Source organism: Sinocyclocheilus grahami, unplaced genomic scaffold (assembly GCF_001515645.1).
Source record: "Sinocyclocheilus grahami isolate Dianchi unplaced genomic scaffold, SAMN03320097.WGS_v1.1 scaffold1338.1, whole genome shotgun sequence".
Lineage (NCBI taxonomy): Eukaryota > Metazoa > Chordata > Actinopteri > Cypriniformes > Cyprinidae > Sinocyclocheilus > Sinocyclocheilus grahami.
The window spans coordinates 12,767-36,289 of NW_015506517.1; the positions used below are offsets into that span (position 1 = coordinate 12,767).

At 37.5% G+C, this 23,523-nt stretch overlaps 1 protein-coding gene across 2 annotated transcripts in view; it reads left to right on the top strand.

Moving 5' to 3' along the window:
* The first annotated feature begins 1,155 nt into the window (after window positions 1-1,155).
* LOC107569362 (syntaxin-8-like) overlaps window positions 1,156-23,523 on the top strand; it is a 66,674-nt gene continuing 44,306 nt past the window's right edge. For both annotated transcript variants that reach the window (XM_016255445.1, XM_016255446.1), the window contains exons 1-6: window positions 1,156-1,284; window positions 1,637-1,736; window positions 2,475-2,569; window positions 4,647-4,757; window positions 13,732-13,859; window positions 14,432-14,524. In XM_016255445.1, coding sequence (XP_016110931.1) covers window positions 1,268-1,284; window positions 1,637-1,736; window positions 2,475-2,569; window positions 4,647-4,757; window positions 13,732-13,859; window positions 14,432-14,524 — 544 coding nt within the window. In that variant the 5' untranslated portion in view covers window positions 1,156-1,267. The remainder of the gene's footprint in view (window positions 1,285-1,636; window positions 1,737-2,474; window positions 2,570-4,646; window positions 4,758-13,731; window positions 13,860-14,431; window positions 14,525-23,523) is intronic.

The window sequence follows — 23,523 nt, forward strand, 5'->3', positions numbered from 1 at the left end:
TCAATAATAACTTTTTACAGTGACAGTGGATCGAAGAAGTTCAACCAGAAAGAACTGTGATATGTACTGACTCAATGGCTGCGCTCACTAGCCTACTAAGTGGTAAATCTTAAGCTCGGCAAGACTTAGCATTTGAAGTTTTACAAAGTTTGTTTAGAATAAGGCAGTTAAGGATAGAGGTACAATTCCTCTGGGTGCCTGCACATGTGGGTGTGTGGATGGAAATGAGGAAGTAGACTTGCTAGCAAAGAAAGCATTAAATCATCCACAAATAGAAATTAAGTTAGCTTTAAGTAAAGCTGAATTCAAGAGAGTGATATCATTTGAAGTAAGAAATGGAAAAAGTTATAGAATAGTGGGTCTAAAGGAAGACATCTTTTCCAGATTCAGGAGTGTGTTGGAAATGAGAGGAAAACATATGGAAATAGGAAGAAAGATGTAATCTTATCAAGACTAAGAATTGGACATACAGCATTAAACTATAGTCTTTATAAAATAGGTAAGCATGAATCGGGAAAGTGTGACAAATGTGGAGAATAAGAAACAGTGAAACATATTCTTTTTGAGTGTTCTGCATATATAAAAGGAGAGATTTCAATTAAAGGTCCCATATTGTACACCTTTCTGGAGTTTTATTTTAGGTTTTGATGTCCTTAAGAATATATATTTGCGGTATAAGTACCAAAAACCATCTCAATATATTTTTACAGCTAAAATCACAGCTACTTTAAGCAGGCTGTGTGCATTTTACTGTGGACTGACTGTTTTGAAACTTATATGGTAGTTACATAGCACCTAGACCTCAGTTATCATGAAAAAAGCCAGGATATTTCAGTTTTGACAATATGGGACCTTTAACTCAAGAATTAGGATGGCTATGAGTTGATCACATTTCTTTAAAAGTATTGTTAGGAAATGGGTCGAGGCAATCAAGAGTGCAAGAAAAATGGTTTAAATACCTGAAAAACACAGGAACAATAGATATAATCTAGGTTTTTTTTTTTGGTTGTTTGTTTTTTCTGTATTTCTTTCTTCCAAATGTATGCACACGCCACACTCCAGATCAGTAGGTGGCGGCAATGCACCTTTTCCCGCTGGTTTGCCAAACCGCAATAAAACACCAGAAGAAGAAGAAGAAGAAACAGAGGCCGCCGTCTGACGTCACGGCCAAACAGGCAGTAGCACGGTGCCGTTTATATGTTGCTGGTGATTTTGATCTGAGTTTCTCCAGAAACGCTATTTATAACTGAGACAAAAGTGCCGCAATATGTCACAGGATTTGTGGTATGCATTTTATAATGTTATTGTTTATAGACATGTGAGGTCTACAGTTAATTAGCTGTGTAGTTTAGTGGATCAGATCAGTTCAGACTGAATTGATCTCTGTGTTACTTTTCTTTGTTGCTCGTCACACCCTATACTTTAATAGATGATTTTGTGTTTATGTACATATATATGTTTTTTAACTTGGCGAACAGCTGGTATAAATGTTGCCAGGCCGGTTTGCTGAGATCTGTCACATGATTGTGTTGATGACAATCTTGTGATTTAAATGACTGGAACACTGGTGGAAGGTGTAGCAGGTGGAAAACTGTTTTATCAAGCAGCCATTTTTGTTTTGTTTTATATTATTTAGGTTACAGAATTATGATGCAGCTTGTCGGCTGTCTCAAGAAATTGCAGAAAACATCCATGAAAGAAACAGACAGCAGAGGACTGGAGGAAATACAGCCAAGGTAAAGACAGTGTGTGTGTGTGTGTGTGTGTGTGTGTGTGTGTGTGTGTGTGTGTGTGTATACACTATATACACTCACTGCTGTTCAAAAGTTTGGGAACAGTATGATTTTTAATGTGTTTTACAGAAGTCTCTTCTGTTCATCATGGCTGCATTTATTTGACCAAAAATGCTGAAATAACAGTAATATTGTGAAATATTATTACCATTAAAAATACAGTTTTTTTTATTTTAATATACTTTAAAATGTAATGTATTTCTGTGATGGAAAGCTGAATTTTCATCAGCATCATTACTCCAGTTTTCAGTGTCACATGATCCTTCAGAAATCATTCTAATATGCTGATTTATTATCAATGTTGGAAACAGTTGTGCTGCTTAATATATATATATATTTTTTTGGAACCTGTGATACTTTTTTCAAGACTATTTGATGAATAAAGTAAAAAAGAACAGCGTTTCTTTAAAATAGAAATCTGTTCTAACAATATAAGTCTTTATCACTTTTTAAAATCAATTTAACACATCCTTGCTGAATAAAGCATTCATTTCTTTCAAAAATAAAAAGACGAAAAAAAAATTACTGACCACAAAGTTTTGAACAGTAGTATGTATTGTTACAAAAGATTTCTATTTTGAATAAATGCTGTTCTTTTGAACTTTTTATTCATGTATATAGTACAATAAAGCCGTCTGTGTCAGTGATCTTTATGCTCTTGTTGTTTGTCTGTGCTTGTAGCTCAACATGACCCTGAGAGCATCATTACAGAAGCTCAAACAGAATATAGCACAGCTCAGGGAGACATTGATTCGAGCTTCTGCTCAACGGCATATGTATCCTTTCCAGAAAAAAAATAATTTCATTCTTCACAAAAAGAGAGTGGAATCCAAAGATTTTGAGAGATAAGTGTGTTGTTATATCTGACTCCAGAAGAAGAGTGTGGTATATCAACATTATTCTCATATTTAGAGACTGTTATATATTTTACATCAAATTAATGTCTTACATTTTTGCAACAGTGTTGAGGCTAAAAATTCTCTAAATTATAGTTCGTCCAAAAACCCACTTGCTGTTAGTTTCTTTGTGGAACACAAAATGAGACATTTCAAGCTTTTTTTAGACCGTTCAAAGCAACACATTTCAACCTCTAGAAAAGACAAAAAAGCAATATAAAAGTAATGCATTCTAGTCATGCGATTAGTGTTATGAAGTCATATAATAGAGGAAAAGACCAAACTTTATTTATTATTTGCTGATTATTGTTCTTTTGAGGCTGTTCTCTTCAATAAACCAGTTGATATGGTTCATGAATCAGACTGTTTTTTAAGTTCAACTTACTGGCATTATGATCCAGACAAAAAGCTTATGAATATATATATTTTTAGGAGCTCATAGTGATGGCAGAACTGGCAGAAAACCTGCCAAATTTTCCTTTCATGTTCCACAAAATAACTATTAGCGCACAGGTTTAAATGATATTAGGGTGATTAAACAAACACTGAATCTTAGGGTGAACTTCCTTTAAAGGGGTCATATGATGCTATTTTAAAGATCATTATTTTGTGTATTTGGTGTAACAGAATATGTTGACATGCTTTGATGTTCAAAAAACACATTATTTTTCAAATACTGTACATGATTGTAGGTCCTCTATGCCCCGCCTCTCTCAAACACGTCGTTTTCAACAAAGCCCCCTCCTTTGACAAGCGCAGTCTGCTCTGATTGGCCAGCTGACCCAGTGCAATGTGATTGGCCGAACACCACAAGCACGCGTCAGAAATGTAACGCCCCTTACCATAATCATGAGCTTAAGCTTTCAAAGTAAATATCAAGACGGTTCATAATGTCGTTAGTTTTACCATCAGTTCAAGCCCGAAAGAGTCACGTGACAGACACAGTAATGATGCAGTACAAAAGCCGCGGTTAAGACAACTGACGTGCTATGATTTCTGACAGACAGTTCACTCTCCTGTGATGTGACCCTGTTCCCCTCACACACACACACACACAACGCGTGTTACTCTGCCCTGCGCAAAACTCCGCATTTGAACAGTCAATAGCAAATACTTAAACTAATAACAAAACATACTTACAGTTGCTGATTCAGAAGCGCCAGATTGTCATAGCAAAGTCGGGATTGACCCTTTTTTATTTTTTTTTTAGAAATAGCTTTTGTGCACAGCCAGCCTTGTACTCTTCTAGGTTCACAAAACTGTCGTCCATAAAATGTGTTGCACAAATTCGAACATCTGGGTTGTGCTGTTTTGTAAATAAATCTTAACCAATGATTCCTAATTGCATCTACTTCCGGAAGGCCAAATAAAGTGCTTTTGCTTTCGCACTGAAACACACAGCGTCTCCCTGACATGGCTGCATCAACACTACTGCTGTTCCTGAAACCACGCCGCCTTTCTTTGCATGCACATTTGGGCGGCATTATGCTAATATTTCCACATAGTGATGTAGATATGTGGGGGCTTGTTAGAACGAGCCATTTTAGGTAGGCGTGGCTGACTCTTAATTTTTATAAAGAATATCTCTTTGGATTTGAGACTTTAGTCTTTGCAACTTTACAGATCTTCTTAATGCACCAAGAGCTTGTAACACTCCAAAGAGAAAGGAAAACTTGAAAAAGCATCATATGACCCCTTTAATAAAGAGAAAAAAAGGGTAATTTCCTGTGAGCACCGGTAGGGGGCAGTGTATATTAACAAATCAATAACCGTATGGTCTGAAGAAGTGTGTTTGGTGTTGAATGTGGAAGTACTGGCCCTAAACAGCTGCAAAAAATAAAAGTGAAAATGACTATTTGGATGGATGTTTATGATGATTCAGCATTCTGTTCTGTGAGATGAGCATGATTATGCAGTCATAAATGTGTCATTTTAAAGCCTTAATGATTGATGTTAGAATGCAAGCTGAAGCAGACAGAAGACAGAACCTTGTTGATGATCTCGCTACCAGAGAAACGAGACTGAACGCCTCTTTCAACGGAGACGTCTCAGAAGCTGAGCCAGCAAGGTACATCCATTCTGTTCCATTGATCATTTTGACAGTTGACGTGCAATGGATAAAAATAAGTCATAGACAGATATACTACAGGGTTCATTATATATTATATTTGCAACATTTATTTATTTAATTGCACAGAAATTGAGTTCATATTGTATTAGGTGTTAATTAATTTTTTTAGCAATTTTGTATAATATATCATTTGTTGTATTGATTTTATATTGGCATTATATCAACATTATTAGCATCAACCTTTTGAAAATATAAGTCATTTTTTAGAAGTGTAAAAAAGTTGATTCTTTTAAGTGATTATCATACCATGGACTGACTAACTATTTCTTTCTTAATTTATTTATTTACAGTGGGTATAGAAAATAATCACCCCCCTTTAAAATAATCACATTTTGTTGCTTTACAGCCTGAAATGAAGACGGACACAGTTTTTGTTTTATCCAGATGTATTTACTAATAACATGCAACTAATAACATGCAAGTGAAAGATATAACACCAACATGTCAGGAAAAAACAAAAAAAACGGAATCACTGAGTTGGAAAACGGATCACCCCCTTGTGTCAGTGTTTTGTTGAACCACCTTTTGCTTTAATTTCAGCCTTTAGTCTGTTGGAATATGTCTCTACTAACTTTGCACATCTAGACTTTGCAATATTAACCCACTCTTCTTTGCAGAACTGCTCAAGTTCAGTTAAATTTGATGGTGAGTGTTTATAGACTGCAGTCTTCAAGTCATTCCACAGATTTTCAGTGGGATTTTAGTCTGGACTCTGACTAGGCCATGCAAGGACATTCAACTTTTTCCTCTTTCAACCACTGTATGGTCAGTCCTGTTGTGTGCTCAGGGTCATTGTCGTGTTGGAAGGTAAACCTTCTTCCCATTGACATCTTTCTGGCAGAGCAGCAGATTTTCCTTAAGAATTTGAAGGTATTTTGCCCCATCCATTTTTCCTTCTATCCTGACAAGTGCTCCAGTCCCTGCAGCAGAGAAACACCCCCATAATAGGATCTTACCACCTCCATGCTTTACTGGAGGAATGATGTTGTTTTTTTTTGATGGTGAGCTGTTTTGGATTTCCGCCAGACATATAGTTTGGTGTTGAGGCCAAATAATTCAATATTAGTCTCATCTGTCTCAGAATCTTTAAGGTGCATTTTGGCAAAGCTGTCGTGACTGCATGTGGCCTTTCTTGAGGAGTGGCTTTTTTCTTGCAACCCTCCCATACAAGCCACATTTGTGGAGAATTTGTGAGATTGTTGTCACATGCACACAATGACCACTCTTTGTCATAAATTCCTGCAATTGCTTCAGAGTTGCTGTAGGCCTCTTGGTAGCCTCTCTTACTAGTTTCCTCCTGGCTCTTTCATCCAGTTTGGAGTGACGTCCTGATCCAGGGAGAGTCTGTGTTGTACCAAATACCTTCCACTTCTTAATAATAGACATCACTGTGCTTAGGGCATTGATAAAGTTTTTGAAATGTTTTTGTATCCATCTCCTGACTTGTGCCTGTCCACCACTTTATCCCGGAGATCTTTTGACAGTGCCTTGCCACCCATAGTTGGTTGTTTGCTTCAGTTGCACTACCAGTGACTGAAAGGCTGCACGTAAGCTCTTTTCATGCTGAGCTGATCAAAATGACCACAGCTGATCACAGTAGAAATCAAATGGCTTTGTGTGCCATTGAGAAGGTGTTTAGCTACACCTGATTGAGTTTACAAGTAATTTTTAAGAGGGGGTGATCCTTTTTCCAACTCAGTGATTCTCTTTATTTATTAATTATAAATTTTTTTCCTGACATGGTGTTATATCTTTCACTTGGATGCTATTAGTTGCACTGAGTAAATACAGCTGGATAAAACAAAAACTGTGTCTGTCTTCATTTCAGGCTGCAAAGCAACAAAATGTGATTATTATTTTAAATGGGGGGGGATTCTTTTCTATACCCACTGTATTTATTTATTTGTTTAAGGCAAGTGAGTAGTAGTTCAGATTTTGCCCTGTTGATGTTTTCACTGACCGCGCAGAATGCTCAATTTTCATTTTTTTGGTAGAAATATTAAATTTTTCTTTAAATGTTAAGCTTTCTTTCTGTCTTTTTTCTTCTTTACCAAAAAAAATTAATAAATAACACACACACTAATGCAACACATTAATGATTGGTTTGTAAATTACCATTTAAAATTTTAGGGTTGATATGATCTTTTTGGTTGTAGTTTTTGAAAGTCTCTTTTGAAAGTGCTCACCATGGCTTTATTGATTAGATAAAAGTACAGTAAAAACAGTATTGAGCAATAATATTGCAATTTTGAAAACGGTTTTGTTTTAATACATTTTAATTATTCCTATTCTTTTCTATACCCACTGTATTTATTTATTTGTTTAAGGCAAGTGAGTAGTAGTTCAGATTTTGCCCTGTTGATGTTTTCACTGGCCTTACCGCGCAGAATGCTCAATTTTCATTTTTTGGTAGAAATATTAAAATTTTCTTTAAATGTTAAGCTTTCTTTCTGTCTTTTTTCTTCTTTACCAAAAAAAATTAATAAATAACACACACACTAATGCAACACATTAATGATTGGTTTGTAAATTACCATTTAAAATTTTAGGGTTGATATGATCTTTTTGGTTGTAGTTTTTGAAAGTCTCTTTTGAAAGTGCTCACCATGGCTTTATTGATTAGATAAAAGTACAGTAAAAACAGTATTGAGCAATAATATTGCAATTTTGAAAACGGTTTTGTTTTAATACATTTTAATTATTCCTCTGATGGCAAAGATGAATTTCCGGCATCCATTACTCCAGTCTTCAGTGTCCCATGATCCTTCAGAATGCATTCTAATTATTATCAATGTTGAAAACAGTACTTTACTCTCACGTTTGAACAACCTAATGCATCCTTGCTGAATAAAAGTATTCATTTCTTAAAATAATAATATTTTGGTGACAAATCAGCAGGATTTGCGACAACAATGTAGAATGCATCACTGAAAACCAAATGTTTATGATTGCAAGGCACAATGGATGTACAAGATCAATGAATGGAAAATTTTCAGCGTCAACACAGCAGTAGCTTGAAAGAGGAAGTGACTGTTCCAAGTGACTGAGTCAACTGGCTCCGGTCCAGCAGGCCATCCTTATTGTTGAGGCCTGCATAGTTTGATATTCACCTTAATTTGACGTTTTTGCAGAACAACAGTAGAGAAACCATGAACTCTGTGCCTAGTTAGTCTACCAGACCATAGAGGCCTTTGCTTGCCATGTTTCCTTCTTTGCCCTGCAGGAGTGTGCCAGTGTTGAGAAATGGCCAGAAATGGTGCGACCTGTGCTAAAACGGAAGTCTGTGCACACTCTCTGAGGGCTCCAGTTCAGCTTTACTGCTCTGCTGATCAGAGCTGAGTGTTGAACTTCCACCATCCAGACTGTTTACACTTCCCTACTCTCCACTGCGCTCACATCCTCTCTCCAAAATACACCAATCAGAGACTTAATGTGTCACCGCCAATCTTCTGTGTGCTTATGACTCTTAATCGAAACGACAGCTCAGGAGCCGAACTTCCTTAGAGAAATGAGATGGTCATTATTCTGATTTGACCTTCTCGATCAAGGTTATAGGATAGGAAGGCAAAACAACCTGCTAATATAAAAATCACTTTTTTGTTTAGTTTTTGTAATCATTAGGAGCTTAATGCTCCATCTGTCTGGATTACTCTTCATTTCTCATCACCTTGTTTAATACAGGCCAATGTTGTTATTGTAAACATCAACTAAAACTTTTACAATTTTGGATGAACTACTGTATGCCTTTAAAATGAAAACTGAAAATCTAAAAATGTGTTCATGATTATTATTCATTGTTATTTAAAATATTAATAAATACTGTAATTTTATATAAATCAATACTGAAATAACACCGATACAGCCTAATACAGAGGCTTCTTTTACAGCAAACCTAATCCAGTTTGATAGATTGGGCCTTTATGATTCAGTGGGTGGTAAAGGCTGAGAAGATGTATTTAGTTACTATCTTTAATTGATAAAATTAGGAAACTTTGAGAAATCATTTATAGGCCTGATCCCTTCTTTTTCTACCCGTCTTTGTGGACTTAATCCTCTAATTCCTTAACATGGGAGGCCCCGTTCACGTCGCACTATTACGCTGTGCACACATTTAGCTAAAGAGCACTAATAAATTACAGTCATTTGATCAAGTTTTTTAAATACTAAAGAATTTTTTATGAGGGTGTTAGCCTGGCAGGATTTTTAGGGCCTGGATTCATCTCACTGTGTGGTCTTTGTCTGCCAGTGGGGGTGTTAGATTTGCTTCAATAAGCTGAAATAGCATTTCGCTTTTTTTCCATAGGGCTAAGACCAGGCTTATGGCATTCGTGAAACAATACCTTTGTGGAAGATTAACCTTTAATCAAGCACAAAATGACATGCCGCTCATTTGAAGATTCAGAGTTCCGGACCTGATGCCCTTACCCTCCTCACCCAGTTTCCTCTCTTTTATATTTGATCGTAATGCACAAAGTTGTAATTCGTTAAATAGGGCCTCTAAGAGACGAGGTCTGTCTCCAGGTCTCGCTCCAGTGTGATGCCTCGTCTGATTAAGTCTGCGGGCTCTGCGGGAGGTTAATTGGATAAGCATTAATCCTCACGCCGCTGAGATGGAGTGGAGGAAGTGGAGAGGGGTTGGCGCAAGCTACGAGTTGCCAAACATGTCAGAAAGATTAGGATCCGCTGCTGACCACTTGTCTCGCTGGCCAGAGGATTGATATCAGCTTGGACTTGGATAGAGACCACGCTTCAAAGGCACTGTGTGACTGCCTTGGTATTTTTGACTGAAAATCTAAAAATGTGTTCATGATTATTATTCATTGTTATTTAAAATATTAATAAATACTGTAATTTTATATAAATCAATACTGAAATAACACCGATACAGCCTAATACAGAGGCTTCTTTTACAGCAAACCTAATCCAGTTTGATAGATTGGGCCTTTATGATTCAGTGGGTGGTTTTATCTTTAATTGATAAAATTAGGAAACTTTGAGAAACCATTTATAGGCCTGATCCCTTCTTTTTCTACCCGTCTTTGTGGACTTAATCCTCTAATTCCTTAACATGGGAGGCCCCGTTCACGTCGCACTATTACGCTGTGCACACATTTAGCTAAAGAGCACTAATAAATTACAGTCATTTGATCAAGTTTTTTAAATACTAAAGAATTTTTTATGAGGGTGTTAGCCTGGCAGGATTTTTAGGGCCTGGATTCATCTCACTGTGTGGTCTTTGTCTGCCAGTGGGGGTGTTAGATTTGCTTCAATAAGCTGAAATAGCATTTCACTTTTTTCCATTGGGATAAGACTAGGCTTATGGCATTCGTGAAACAATACCTTTGTGGAAGATTAACCTTTAATCAAGCACAAAATGACATGCCGCTCATTTGAAGATTCAGAGTTCCGGACCTGATGCCCTTACCCTCCTCACCCAGTTTCCTCTCTTTTATATTTGATCGTAATGCACAAAGTTGTAATTCGTTAAATAGGGCCTCTAAGAGACGAGGTCTGTCTCCAGGTCTCGCTCCAGTGTGATGCCTCGTCTGATTAAGTCTGCGGGCTCTGCGGGAGGTTAATTGGATAAGCATTAATCCTCACGCCGCTGAGATGGAGTGGAGGAAGTGGAGAGGGGTTGGCGCAAGCTACGAGTTGCCAAACATGTCAGAAAGATTAGGATCCGCCACTGACCATTTGTCTCGCTGGCCAGAGGATTAATATCAGCTTGGACTTGGATAGAGACGACGCTTCAAAGGCACTTTGTGACTGCCTTGGTACTTTTGTAGTTTAGAAAGCTGGAGCAATGGAGAGATTGAGAAGAAAGAGGTCTAGCTCACCAAGCATGTGAGAAGTAAACTTCCTCGGTGTGAGGAAGGATGAGAATGAGAGGAACAGGTCCAGCTGAAGACTCTTCAGAGGTTAGCAACCTCTCTGAACCCAAATGAAGCTCCGTTGATGCTGAACTAACTGGAAGAGAAGAGCCATTGTCAAAAACTAGCACTTATAGTGAGAGGAAGTCAATTGAGTTTTACTCAAATACCTTTTTTTGACATGCAGTTTCATCTTAACCTGCGTGAACAATTGAATATTCCTGAAAGAAAACATCCTCAGTATAAAAAATGGTTATAAATTCTTGATATAGGTCATTGACATATATGAGTGCCCACGATAAAGCAAAAATCTCTTTAAAAATATAGTTTAAAGCACATTTGTATTCACGTTGGACATATGGCATTTTCAATAAAAGTTTCAATTTAATTACTATACTCTTCTTAAAAATCTACTCTTTTTCCTTACACTTAGAATACATTTAGCTTTACACATCTTCCTCGGTCATTATTTGTTGTAAAGTGTTATGAGCTTTTAAGTATATATATTTTTTATGTAAAATGTGTTTTATACAATTATTATTACTTATTAATTCATAAATATTTTTGTTGCATCATATGGCAATTTACAAACTTAACTAACATTGTTGTGTTGTTTAAAAAATGTCAAATTATTTAAAATTTAAAGAGTTGTGAGGGTCTGCAGCGGTCCTCAATTTCCTATTGGAATTTATTTATTTATTTTTTTACATGTTGGTTGCACCACATGACTTGGACTTCGATAACTGTTATTTTTTTCAAATATTAATTAAGTAGTGAAGTGTCTTTAAATGCTGAAATATTGTCCCAAACTAGTTAATATGGTTTCTTTTTTAGTATTTAATTTGTGTAATTAAACTTTTGTCTTCATTATGATATCAGGACAGTTGTACCATCCAGACATGAAATTGAAAAAAAAAAAATGATATGATTTGTAATCAGAGCCATGGATGGATTTGTGATGGACATTTTCAACTTTGGTTATTGATACTACTTTCGATAGGCTCTGAACCCACAGGAAGCGGGACACCCGTGCGAGCGATAGTGACCGGCTCATAACTCTCTGCGCGATGCTGAGAGCTGATAGCTTTTCCAGAAGAGCCTTTAAACTTCTTCTCTCTGCGAGCTGTCCAGGAGCCTCGGGGAACAGGTTTCATACATTAATCAAAGTAAAGTGCAAAAGCACAACGCAGTGTCTCCACAGGATAACAGGCCACTTTTCAGTTTGGCATGGCGCTTTGAAAGCTTGTATAAAAGCCAGAGGCGGTTCATATGCTTTGTGTCCTTGTAACGTAGGGCATGAAAACTCACCCTCCGGGCCCAACAAAGTGGAACCCATATGAACAAATAAACCGAGGTTCTCTGATCTTACAAAGTCCAAAGTAGGGGATGTTGTTTGCTATTTTAGAAGTAAAAAATAGAAAGGTTATTTATTCTGAAGGCACATGAGTGCTACAGATGTGAGTTTGGTAGAAAGAGCCTGTGGCTCTTGAACAACTCACGGACATGCTTCGAAGTTTATTTACGTTTGTAAAGTAGATGATGTGTGTCCATTTGATGTGTGCACGTAGCTGTTGATTGACAGTGCATGTGGAATAACTATAATATTACACTGTGTATGTAATCTAGTTACTGTGTGTGTATGTAATGAGAAAGTTGACTTTGTGTAGTACAGTGATGACTGCTGAATGCATAAACGCATGTACATACGTTTTTGAGTTTTATTAAAACAATAAGCTAAAAGAGGTCATGACTTAGTGATTTTACTTCTTCTACAAAATAACTTGGTTTCCGTAATTTTTTATTTTTTTCGTAAAACCTTTCAAGATGGACCTGCCATGAGCTCCAAGGTTATTCATCTGTGGTCTATGCTTCTGTTGAAATTGAATGTAGTAGGCTAATTCCAGGTAAAACAATTTAGGACAAACAAGCCCATTCCTATTAAGCACAGAATGATGTTAGGCTTCCAAGACTCTAAAATTTCTTATGTATTTTGTTGTACACTACTGTTCAAAAGTTTGGAATCAGTAAGATTGATTTAGTTTTCCAAGAAAATAATACTTTTATACGTTGTATTAAATTGATCACAAGTTAAAAAAAACGGAGTTTTGCATTGATATAAAATATTTTAAACAAATGCTGCGCTTTTGGACTTTCTGATTCATCAAAAAATCCTGAAAAAAAAACGTATCAAGGTTTCCACAAAAATAGTCAAATTTGAAAATATTTGTTCTGCTTAATAAGAAATGTTTCGGTAACACTTTATTTTAGAGACCAATTCTCACTATTAACTAGTTGCTTATTAGCATGCCTATTATTGAAATTGGCTTTTTATAAGTACTTATAAAGCACATATTCTACATGTCCATATTCTATATCCTTAATCCTACCCAATACCTAAACTTAACAACTACCTTACTAACTATAAATAAGCAGTAATTAGGAGTTTATTGAAGCAAAAGTCATAGCTAATTGTTAGTTAATAATGAGAACTGGACCTTAAAATAAAGTGTGACCAGTTTATGCAAATCAGCATAATAGGGTGATTTCTGAAGGATCACGTAACACTGAAGCCTAAATTAATGGCTGCTGAGTATTCAGCTTTGCCCTTACACGAATAAATTACATTTTACTTATAAAATATATTAAAATTGAAAACAATAATTTTTTAATTGTAATCAAATTTACAAAGTTGCTGTTTTAACTGTGTTTTGGATTGAACAAATTCAGCCTGTGTTCTGTGCTCTTTCAAAAACATTAAAACATCTTACTGACCCCAAATTTTTGAAAGGAGGCGTGTATTTAACACTTAATTTTTATACTTATAACCAAAGGCTATAAATCAATAGTTTTATATTATACCTTTTTTCTTCTTCTCCGTAACAACCTTTGTTAGTGAAATCGTGGGAATGCAGTGCATTGTCTCATAAAAGTTATTAAGTACACAATATGGTGCATTTGTAGGTACATTTATTTCATGTTTTGTCTGTGTAATAAATTAACATCATACAATGTCTATTTTTTGTGCCAATTATCATCTCCAGGTCAAGTCTGATGACAGGTGGACATGGGTCGGGGCATGCCGTGAACCCGTGGCTGGTTAATGAGTCTGAGGAAACCAGAGGACTCGGCTTTGGAGAAATCAAACACCAACAGCAGCAGATTATCGAAGGTATATTGCATATGAGATTACTTTGCAATTCTTTCAGTCTTATAACTGATGTGACAAGATGATCATCTATCTCCTGATGGGATGAGACATTTTTAAGAAGCCCTTTTTTGAATTTACACCCCCATTATGAGATCTGCTCCTCATTTGAGAATAGTAACTAGTAGGAGTTTTGAGAAAAAGCAGGAGCCGTTTTGTCTACCCTAGTTATACTTTTAGCTTCAAGGTTGCAGCTAAAGTACCTTGTGGCTCACCGTGGCAGCTGCCTCTGTCAAACGTGACATCAGATCACGCTATATGTCATTTAAATGTCAGAGATGCCAACACCCTGCTGCTAATGCTTTTCTCTCTCTCTGAGGCTCATTTAGATGGAATTTATGTACTTTTCTATTGTTTTTCTTACCCGCATGAGATGAGCATTTAGCTTGTCCTTCAACGCCTCACGATTTGCAAGATGTAAACCACAGGAACATAAAATATGCGCATGTTAAACCATAATATTTGGATTTATTTTTTCTTTCTTTTGTACAATTCTGTCTAAATATGTCTCTATTCTCATGCGTCTTTCTCTTTAGCTCAGGATGCTGGCCTGGATGCTCTGGCTGCAGTCATAAGTAGACAAAAACAGATGGGTCAGGAGATCGGCAATGAGCTAGGTGAACAGAACGGTAAGTAAAAAGCGCAGTAGCCTGTATGTGACAGCTCTGGCTGAACATTCAGATGTTTTTCTGTGAATAACTTCTAATTTGCGGTCAGCTTGGTTTTACTTTGTCACACCGCTCTCGCTACACTACATATGATGTCATTGGCTGTAAAATGAGCTGAGGCTGGGGTTAAAGTGGAAAATTTGGAACAGGCAGCTTGGAAACCCGCTGTCACCTGGTCACGTTTTTTTTAACTCCTTCCTGCTGCAATGTGTCAGACATATTTTCTAAACATGAGACCTGTGTCCTTTGCACAGAGACATCACAACATTGTGGTGAATCTATCTGAGTTGGAATGTGAGAACATGGAGGAGTTGCATAGTGCATGATGTAGTCAAAGTCACATGGAGGAGACTGAGTTCAGAGCAGGAGTCTCATCTGAAGGCTGCAGCTGCTTTTGACTTTTCCCACACTGTTCTTCAATCTGTCTAGCCAAGCTGGTAAAGTGAGACATGCAAGAGTGGGGAAAACGGATAGAGATATATAATTATACATTTTTGAATCGAGACATTCAATCCACCAAGATCTTTTTGCTGAAATACAATATTTTCTCAAAATGATCAGCAACACAAAAATTTGCTAAAGATGACTTGTCAGGGTTACAGCAATTTATACAGCCAGATAATCCTGAGCGGGAATTATTTTTCTTATTGCATTCACTTATGTAGTGTTAATTGAGCCTTCACAAAGATCCTCCCCCTTTTGTTACTGTTGCTACTTTCGACAAGCCATGGCACTCTCACGCCATGCATCAAAGGGATGTAACGATTAACCGCGAGCCGGTCGAAAATTGATTCAAATATGTGACGATTCAAATCGTTTGAGATGCCAAACAATTGGAGTAGGAGTTTATATGAATGTACACTGAACAAAATTATAAACGCAACACTTTTGTTTTTGCCCCCATTTTTCATAAGCTGAACTCAAAGATCTAAGACTTTTTCTATGTACACAAAAGGCCTATTTCTCTCAAATATTGTTCACAAATCTGTCTAAATCTGTGTTAGTGAGCACTTCTCTTTTGCCGAGATAATCCATCCACCTCACAGGTGTGGCATATCAAGATGCTGATTAGACAGCATGATTATTGCACAGGTGAGCCTTAGGCTGGCCACAATAAAAGGCCACTCTAAAATGTGCAGTTTTCATGTATTGGGGGGTCCGAAAACCAGTCAGTATCTGGTGTGACCAGCATACTGGTCCATTTGCCTCACGCAGTGCAGCACATCTTCTTCGCATAGAGTTGACATGCACGCTGTCTGCCATCTGCCCTGTACAGTGAAAACCGGGATTCATCCGTGAAGAGAACACCTCTCCAAAGTGCCAGACACCATCAAATGTGAGCATTTGCCCGTAAACCGATCATCTCTTCCTCTTTACTAGTTATAGCACAAAATAAACATGAATAAACATCAGAAGGTATCTTGTTTCAACCATGCAAAGACGTCAATACACACCATTTTTCAAGTTCAAGTTCACCGATATTAATCTACTCTCCTGTCTGGCTTGTTTGTCGGAAAAAATGGCAGACTTTGTGTTATGATTGGTTAGATCGCCTGTCAGTTAAACTCTGGCGAAGGGTCAATTCCAAGGTTTGCATTTCCTCTCTGTCAGATAATAGTCATTCTGCACTCTGTGATGTTTAAAAGATGTTAAAACATTACTTTGTGATGCTAAAAGCTGATAGGCAGATAATTTTTTTAAATTTTTTAATGTTTTTGCTCACCCAGGCTGCAGTTCTTTGATCAAAAATACAATAAAAAATGTAATGCTGTGAAATATTATTACAACTTAACTATTTTGTATTTTAATATATTTTAAAATGTAATCTATTCCTGTTAAGGCAAAGCTGAATCAGCCATTACTTTACTCCACCATTACTCCAGTCTTCAGTGTCACATGATCCGTCAGAAAGCATTTTAATGTGCTGATTTGGTGCTGAAGAAATATTTCCTATAGTATCAGTTGAAAACAGTTGCAGCAGTGCTGATTAATATTATTCTTTGATGAATAGGAAGTTCAGAAGAACAACAGATTTTTTTTATCAATGTCTCAACTGTCACATTTAATCAGATTAATGCATTCTTTCTGAATAAAAGTATTAATTTATTAAAACAAATTTCTTACTGACCAAAACTTTTGAACAGTATTGTAGGGGAAGACAGCAGGATGCAGAGGAAGAAAGTATTTTTTGTATTTGTATTTTTTGATGCAAGTTCACCCTCCTCCCTGTTGCTTTTGTTGGCACAGTGAAGGTTACCCACAATACTTTTTCAGGGGGCAGCGTAATTACTATGGACCACTTCCAGTGTCACTACTCTTTCCTGAACTTGAAAAGAGTCGTATGTTTCCAAATGTTTCAAAGGTCACATTTGGTACTTTTATTAAATAGAGATGATCAATTAATTTGACTTGAGAAAAAAGGAACTGTTTTATATGTGCGTCCAGAGATTAGTTATATAATACAGTTTTACAGAGCCTAAACAAATCTCAGGTTCTTCATCGTGGTGACCTTCTGGTGGAGACTAATGCTGGGAATTTGAGGCACTTGGCTGCTTTTTACCGTCTCATCTCAGTCTATTCAGGGATCAGCGTGATTGATTTAGTCTGCTTCTTGCTTACCCCAACTAAACATAGGAGTGAGAACAAATTATTTGAACGGAATCTCAATTTTTCTCCCTTCTTTTTCTTAAGAGTGCAGCATCAGTGCTTTCTAGAACAGGAGTTTTGAGAGCAGTGATTGAGTAGTCTCTGTTTTGTAGGCTCACATTTAAGAGCTGATAGAGTTATGGTTCTGTTCTGCTCTACAGTCCAACAAACCTCTCCTGGATTTCATCTGCAAGAGTATTTTACTTGCAGATAAAACGCCTCTCCCACATGCCCATTAAAATTCTGCTTTCTTCTGGAAACCAGCCCCATGAAGACCTGTCACAGAAGGTCTTGAGTATAGAGTCTTCTATCTCAAGTCACAGACAGTGACTCAGCAGAAGGGGTTCCTTCCAAAGTGCTGTAACTTTGTGCTCCTGATGCACTTTAAATAGTTTATACAGCACCTGAACAGTGTTTACAGAAAGCATTCATGTTGTTACTTTTTTCTCCAAATTATGAATCCATATTAACGTATTAAAATGTTTTTTCACCATTCAGTAAATTCATAAGTTCAAACACATTTATGATTAACATCTTTAATGAATTCATCTGATTAAAAGCTGGAATATACTACACGACTTTTGCACGAATTGGAACATATTTTTAAATGCTAGACATTATACACTTACTGTCTTTGTAAACAGTCACAAAGGAAAAACTGGGCATCATACACTATGTGATTTGTTTTTATGAAATCTGTCGACTCAAATCTGCAGACTGGCTCTGATTTTCGGCTACTAGCATCGACTTCTCCAGACTGTAAATTGGGGGAAAATCGGGGCAAAAGTCATGTAGTGTATTCCAGTCACAATAAATGCAGTATTTGTTTTTTCCACTTCCTGAGTCTATGCTAGTGCTAAGGCGCAGTCACATTAGCTACATTTCAGCAAAATTTTTGCGGGCAATAAAGGTCCATTGTAGATTATCAATAGTGTAATGATGAATGAAGCACAGCTCACACAGAAGTCACTTTCAAACCAAGCAACTCAAATTTGCATGACCAACTGATCTCAATGCGAAATCAATGCGAGTGGGGAAATCTTTTGCCCTCATGTGAAATTCCAGATTGTGTGGATTCTTATTAAAAATGTAGCTAAAATTAGCTGAATTGGCATTTTATAAGTATTGACAATGGTGATATTGTACTTCATTAAAAGATGCAATTTAAACACATATTTCAATATTTATACATTTAAAATATACTTCTTTATGCTCTAATCTACATTTAGGGTTGATTAATCACCGAAAACTGTGTATTTTAAATCGTTCAATTTCATAATTCACAGCTCTAGTGAAATGTTTAAAGTTTGATGTTTTTATTTAGTCTTGGGTACTTCATGGTTGTTCTATATTTAAGAACAAAGTACGTTTCAGTAATTCTATGATCTTTAAGTATTGGAATTTTAAACTCCTACCAAATTAGCATTTGCACAATGTATTTTCCTGATCATGCTAGTTTGGATTGAAGTATGGGCTCTGACTGGGCCATTCCAGCACTGCTAACTTCTTTTTTCCAAGCCATCCCTTTATAGTTTAGCTGTGTGCGCTTGATTATTGTTGCACTGGAAAATGAATCTTTACTCAAAATGCAGATCTCTGACTGACTCAAACAGCTTCTCTCTAAGTATTTACCTGTACTTGGCTCTATCCATGTTGGTCTTGGTGCCAGCAAGGTTTCCAGTTGCTCCTGCTAAAAAAGCAACCCCAGAGCATGATGCTGCCACTACCATACTTGATGGAAGAGATGGTGATGCCTTGGTCTTGGGCCATATTTGGTTTGTGCCAAACAGTCTCCTTTGCTTTAGGTGAATCAACTCGACCCTGGACTAATCAAACCACAAAATTCTTCCAGAAGGTTTGGAGTGGCTTAAAAGTTTCATCACATGGCTTCTAGCAAACTTGAGCCATGATGTAATGTTGGCCTTTTTCAAAATTGGCGTTCTTGTAGCCATTCTCATGAAGAGAGGCAGAAAAAGTGAAGTGTTGAAAGAATTGTTGATGTCTACATAGTTTCCCCCATTTCATCCAAATAATTCAGTTTTGTCAGCATTGTAGCAGGCCTCTGATCATTTCTCTGGCAATTGACCTTCTGGCCTTGATTAGTCAATCTGGTAGATGGCCTGATCTTAGTAATGTTTGGATTCTGCCATGCATTTTCCGTTTGGTCACAATGCACATCACAGTGTTCCTTGGCAAATATGAGACTCTTCTAGTATTTTTATATCCTTCTGTAGGACGTTTGTTCCTCAAGACAATTTCATTCAACAGGTGGTTCCATGGTCTACATAAAAACACAGGACTGATCTGTTTCATTTGTGAGATGTCAAAATAGAACTAACTCAATATAACTTAGGGTTCATTCAAAGTATTATTATTTTTTGACTACAGCACACATTTCATCACAGCTTTCTGAGTATGTGCCTGCATACATCAGGGTCCAAGATCATCAAGATTGGACCATGGATGATTGGAAGAAAGTGGCCTGGTCTTACAAATTAAGATTCCTGGTACATCAGGAGTTTGGGCAACTGGATGCACTGTTGGGTGGACACAGGCCGGTTATGCTGTGTTGTTTTCTTGGGACACTTAAGCCCCATTATACCAATAGCACAATCCCTGACAGCTGTCAAGTATCTGAACATCGTTGCGGACCAAGTGCATCCATGCATGGCAACTGTGTTCGTCCTGCCGGTGATGGCCATTACCAAAATGGCCAATCGTGGCCTAATGGTTAGCGAGTCGGACTTGTAACCCGAAGGTTGCGGGTTCGAGTCTCAGGAATTGTCGGGGGTGGAGTGAATAACCAGCGCTCTCTTCCACCCTCAATACTACAACTGAGGTGAGACCCTTAAGCAAGGCACAGAACCCCCAACTGCTTCCCAGGTGCCGCAGCAATATGGCTGCCCACTGCTCCAGGTGTGTTCACTACTGTGTGTGTGCACTTGGATGGGTTAAATGCAGAGCACAAATTCCGAGTATGGGTCACCATACTTGTCGCCACACGTCACTTCATGTAATGCGCCATGCCAAGGAGTGGTTTGAGGACCATGATGGTGAATTTCTAATGAATTTCTCGAATGTTCTGAATTTCTTGAACATTTGTGGTTCTTGGACTTAGAAAAGCGAGTTTGCGCTACATCACCACCACTCTGCAATGTACGGGAACTGGAGGACCTGCTGTTGACATTATGGTACCAGATACCCCAGGAGAAATGTTTTCTTTATAAAACATTTTATGTATTTTATATGCAAAATATATAGTTGCTTTTATAGTTCAGGAAGGTGGTCCTTGAAGGGGATCATAATATTTGTATAAAAAAAATAGGAAAACACCATTTTAGATTATATGAAGATTAATCTAGAATAGCTCCAGTCTCCGTTTATGCAAATGAAAGCAACCTTCAGAGCGACAACCAATACGATTAAAGATGAGATCTGACATGATCCATGAGCTACTGTTGTGATTGCTACTGTAATCATTTTATGTATGCGTGCTACAATTTTATTTGACATGTTTCTGACTACTTTTACAAAATTATGCATAGTAAAGCACATTGAATCATTGAAAAGCCTGTAAAATTGGCAATTAAATGTTTTGAAATGCGTTATTTGTTGGAAAGCAAAGACAATCTTATGAATCATCAGATATAGTGAATAAATGTACCATATTAGCCATGTTATTAATATTTTAATAATGATATTGAGTTATTGACCACTAGTATAAGTAGACAAGTGACCCGCATGTGTCTTTATGCCTCTTCTTTAGTTTTTTTCCTTTTAATACATACGCTACTGATGACATGTTTTGGCTCTTACTGTCTCACACACACACTTAAATTGCAGTCAAGACCTCAGATACCACAGTAAGGAATTCAGAAGGTCAGCTGATTACTAATGGTGCTGTCTAGCGGTAGAGGAACAAACCAAGGACTTCATCTGAGAATTGAATTGCATCGGGTTGATTTGTGCTTATAGCTCCAGTTTCCTCAGATCTGGACTTGTGAAACGTATTCATTGTTTCTCTTTTAACTACATGAGGTAGCGCCTATAAAAACCCACAGCTCCATTTTCTATAGAAAGACGATAGTGGTTTTTGGTGTGCATTATTTGAGTGATCATCTGAAAATGACTATATATCCAGAATAAGGCATCACTTTTCCGACGTCATGTTTTAGCCGCTCCATTACAGTCTTGTATTATATGACATGATCGACAGTGTAACAAAGTAATAAGATAGTTTAATGCCCTAAACGAGACAGCAGAAAATGGATCGCTTTTACAAAAAGGGCAAGAAAAAAAGCTTCTTCCTGTTGCCGTATAACCTTCTTGTCCTCTCACATGTTCTTTTTTTCTTTGAATTAATTTTTTCCCTCCCAAAAACACTCCAGTTCTCTAACAGTGTTTTACTGTAAATAGATTAAACATTTGATGTAGGAAGTGAGAGGAAGCACTGATTTCCTTTTAAGGCCAGGGCTGTGAAGGGTGGTCAGTAGTTAACATGACTCTGATGCTTCCTGCTGACTCTTGAGTACTGTCAACATACTGGCAAAACTGGCCTGGCTCAGACATCCTGATATCCTGGTGCTGACCATTTAACCAGAGCCGGAAAGTCAAAAGGGAGTTTACGTGCCCTGTTCATTTGACTGGTACTGAGCTATTTTAAGGACAAAGTGAATGTATTTAAAGGGGTCATATGATGCGATTTCAATTTTTCCTTTCTCTTTGGAGTGTTACAAGCTCTTGGTGCATAAAGAAGATCTGTAAAGTTGCAAAGACTAAAGTCTCAAATCCAAAGAGATATTCTTTATAAATTTCAGAGTCAACCACGACCTACCTAAAACGGCTCGTTCTAACACGCCCCCACATGTCTACGTCACGATGTGGGAAGATTTGCGTAACGCCACCCAAATGTTCACGCAAAGAAAGGCGGCGTAACTTTTATTCTTGCTGTAGTATTGTTGTTGCCGCCGCCGCCATGTCGTGAAAGTGCTGTGTTTCGTTGTGAAAGCGAAACTACTTTGGTTGGCCTTCCAAAAGACGATGATAATCTGCTTCATCATACCTAGAACTGATCCGTGCTGGTCGCTGAGGGAATACATCAACTTCGCGCTGTGGATCCTTCGTCGAATCCGCCGGCTGCGCTGTTCTCAAGCCCACCCACCTCCGCTCACTCAAGCCGGCCTCCGCATACTCTAGGCCTCCGCTCACTCTAGGCCTCCAGCCTCCGCTCACTCTAGGCCTCCAGCCTCTGCTCACTCAAGGCCGCGGTGTATGGTAGCTATTATATGAGGGAAAAATAATAAACAGAAGCATTTGCACTAGTGGTCTTTTTGGAGATTATTGGTCTTATTTGCAGATGAGCCAATCACCCCTTACATTCACATGAAAAATGCTTTATGGAATGAACTCTATATGTGTTTAACACTATACAGTCTAACTGCAAAAACCCAAGAAAACAGACTCAATTTAGCTTCCAAATACAACATGGCAGCAATTATTCCTCTGTGTGTTACAAAAAAGTCCTATATCAACAAAGTGTTACTTTTTTGTGTTGAAAGTCAACATCGTTTGAGTTTATTGGTGTGGATGGTTCTCAGATATTTGGCCTGGAACTATGACATCAGCGCGTGTCATTTGCGGGTGAATTAGTGTGGTTATTTGTGATGACTGTGCACTGCAAAAGAGCCTTTTTTCTTAGAGGGCAAATGAAGTTGAAGTTTGCTGGGTCAGTATAAGGTGCCTCATGTTACTAGGCAATACAAGGGTCATGATGGCATGCCAAAAGTTTCTGTTATTTGCTGTTTAAACATTTTTCTTTATAGGGATCTCAGTGTGTCCTTCTATAAGGCCTTCAGAAGAATTACTGCTGCTTGGTTTGTTACCCACCTTAACCTCTCCTCATATTTTAGAAATAAACCCATCTGAAGAAAATGCAGTCATGTGCTAAATATTTCTCAGATGGTCCTCACACTCACTGACTTTTTCTCATTCAGTTAATCACCCTCATCTCAGTTTTACATCTGAACGGACTATATTTTGCCAGTATTTTTACTAAAGTGACTTGTATAGGAAAGAAACAGCACTTCTGTTGAGACAAGTTTGGAAACTCTCCAAAACCATCAAGTTGTGGTGATCGACTGCAAAGACTACGATGAGTCCTTCAGGGTGAAACTATCATGAATGTTGTTTGTGTTGAGGAACTGAATGCAATGTGATTTACAAGCTGAGGTTATGAGGTTTTTCCTGTGTATTTCACGTATAATGACCAGTCTTTGCGCTGGTAGATAGTCATACTCTAGAGCAAATAGACTCTG